This window comes from Cebus imitator, unplaced genomic scaffold (assembly GCF_001604975.1).
Source record: "Cebus imitator isolate Cc_AM_T3 unplaced genomic scaffold, Cebus_imitator-1.0 Scaffold53, whole genome shotgun sequence".
In the NCBI taxonomy this organism is placed as follows: Eukaryota; Metazoa; Chordata; class Mammalia; order Primates; family Cebidae; genus Cebus; species Cebus imitator.
In genome coordinates this window covers 2544200-2546263 of record NW_016107368.1, presented here as the reverse complement: position 1 = coordinate 2546263, position 2064 = coordinate 2544200, and the positions used below count along the sequence as shown (strand labels likewise).

The following is a 2064-nucleotide window of genomic DNA, read 5'->3' as shown; positions in this document are numbered from 1 at the left end:
AGGCATAAGCCACTGCGCCTGGCCAAAAGCATCCTTAAGTTTTTCTAACGCACATACTTCCTAATCAGCGCTCAGGCCATACAGAAAATCAGGCCCACATACCCGGCTTCCAAGGTCTCGCCTCGAATCAGACGCAACTTCCGAAAGAAGGCAAGTGATACCAGAGCGTAGGATCGGCGGATTTTTAGATACCCTGAAATTTCTTCAATGAGGCCGAGGTTGGCTTCTAGCTCAACTGCCAGATTGTCTAGGGAAAAGAGAGAATATGCAGTGGGTTTCTACAGAAAATATTTCGATCTTTTCATGATTCTCCATGGTGAGAAGATAACCCTCAGGCTGCAAACAATTGGACATACCCAGCTTAAAACTCATCATGCTTAGAACACAATCTGTGGTCCTTACCATTCCTATGGGCAAAGCATACTTACCCCTCAGGACCTTTGCACTGGCTCTTTCTGTCGCTCAGAATATTACTACACCATGTATCTGCTTGGCTTGTTCCATCATCATCTCAAACCTTCCTTTCCCACAGCAGAGACTTCTCTAAAATAGCAACCCCAGGCTGGGCACAGTGACTCACACCTGTAATCCCAGCACCTTGGGAAGTCGAGGCAGGTGGATCACTTGAGGTCAGGAGTTCAAGAACAGACTGGCCAACATGGAGAAACCCTGTCTTGACTAATACTACAAAAACAAAAACAAAAACTAAAGCAACCCCTGATATTCTGTGTTTCAGAGGTTGACAAATGACAGCCCACTGGCTCAATTCCACCTTTTTCGTAAATAAAGTTTCACTGGAATACAGCCGTGCCCACTAGCTGACGTGGGTCTATGGCTGCTTTCATATTACGACGGCAGAGTTGAGTGGTTATGACAGAGACTGCCCGGTCTGCAGGGCTGCATATATTCACAAAACAGCCCTTTGTAGGGAAAAGTTACCCACTTCTATTCCACCTATGACCCTGCTGCATTTCCCTTCACAGCACAGACCCTCACCTGACCTTACATTATCTGTTGATTTACTTATGTGCAAAAATCCATTAGGGCAAGGACTTTGCCTTGCTCACTGTCAGTATTCAATAAATGTTTGCTAAAGAAATAAACAAAGCAATGCCTTTTTTTTTTTTTTTTTTTTTGCCTGAGATGGCTTATGATTGATTGATTGTTGAGACATAGTCTTGCTCTGTGACCCAGGCTGGGGGCAGTGGTGCAATCTCGACTCCCTGCAACCTCTGCCTCCCAGGTTCAAGTAATTCTCCCGCCTCAGCCTCCCGAGTAGCTGGTATTGCAGGCACGTGCCACCATGCCCGGCTAATTTCTTATTTTTGTTTGTTTGTTTTTTGAGACGGAGTCTTGCTCTGTCACCAGGCTGGAGTGCAGTGGCAAAATCTCGACTCATTGCAACCTCCACCTCATGGGTTCAATGATTCTTCTGCCTCAGCCTCCCGAGTAACAGGCACATGCCACCACGCCTGACTAATTTTTGTATTTTTAGTAGAGACAGGGTTTCGCCATGTTGGCCAGGCTGCTCTCAAACTCCTGACTTCAAATGATCCGCCCGCCTCAGCCTCCCAAAGTGCTGGGATTGCAGGCATGAGTCACTGAATCGGCTTTTTTTTTTTTTTTTTAAATAGAGTCTTGCTCTGTCACCCAGGCTGGAGTGCAGTGGCACAGTCTTGGCTCATTGCAACCTCCTCCTCTTGGCTTCAAGTAATTCTCTCTCACTTTAGCCTACAGAGTAGCTGGGATTACAGGCACATACCACTACGCGCAGCTAATTATTTTTGTATTTTTAGTAGAGACAGGGGTTTGCCATGTTGTTGGCCAGGCTGGTCTTGAACTGAATGTTGCCTTGCACATTTTCTTGTAAGAATGAGATGGAAGGAGATGCAACTCCAGTGCAAATAAACCCACATGGAGTGAGTTTAGAGAGCCTGCAGATCATTACACATTGGAGAGACGCATCTAAGTAATGCTCTCTGCCCAGAAGGCAAACCCACTCCTAAACCTCACTCCAGCCTCGTTCTCTCTCTTTGCACTACAATTTTTTTTTTTTTTTTTTTT

At 45.8% G+C, this 2064-nt stretch overlaps 1 protein-coding gene across 1 annotated transcript in view; it reads right to left on the bottom strand.

The window, feature by feature from the left end:
• INSR (insulin receptor) overlaps positions 1-2064 on the bottom strand; it is a 159571-nt gene that overhangs the window by 51325 nt on the left and 106182 nt on the right. Inside the window, exon 5 of the mRNA XM_017528197.2 lies at positions 103-278. Within this exon, the coding sequence (XP_017383686.1) occupies positions 103-278 (176 nt within the window). The remainder of the gene's footprint in view (positions 1-102; positions 279-2064) is intronic.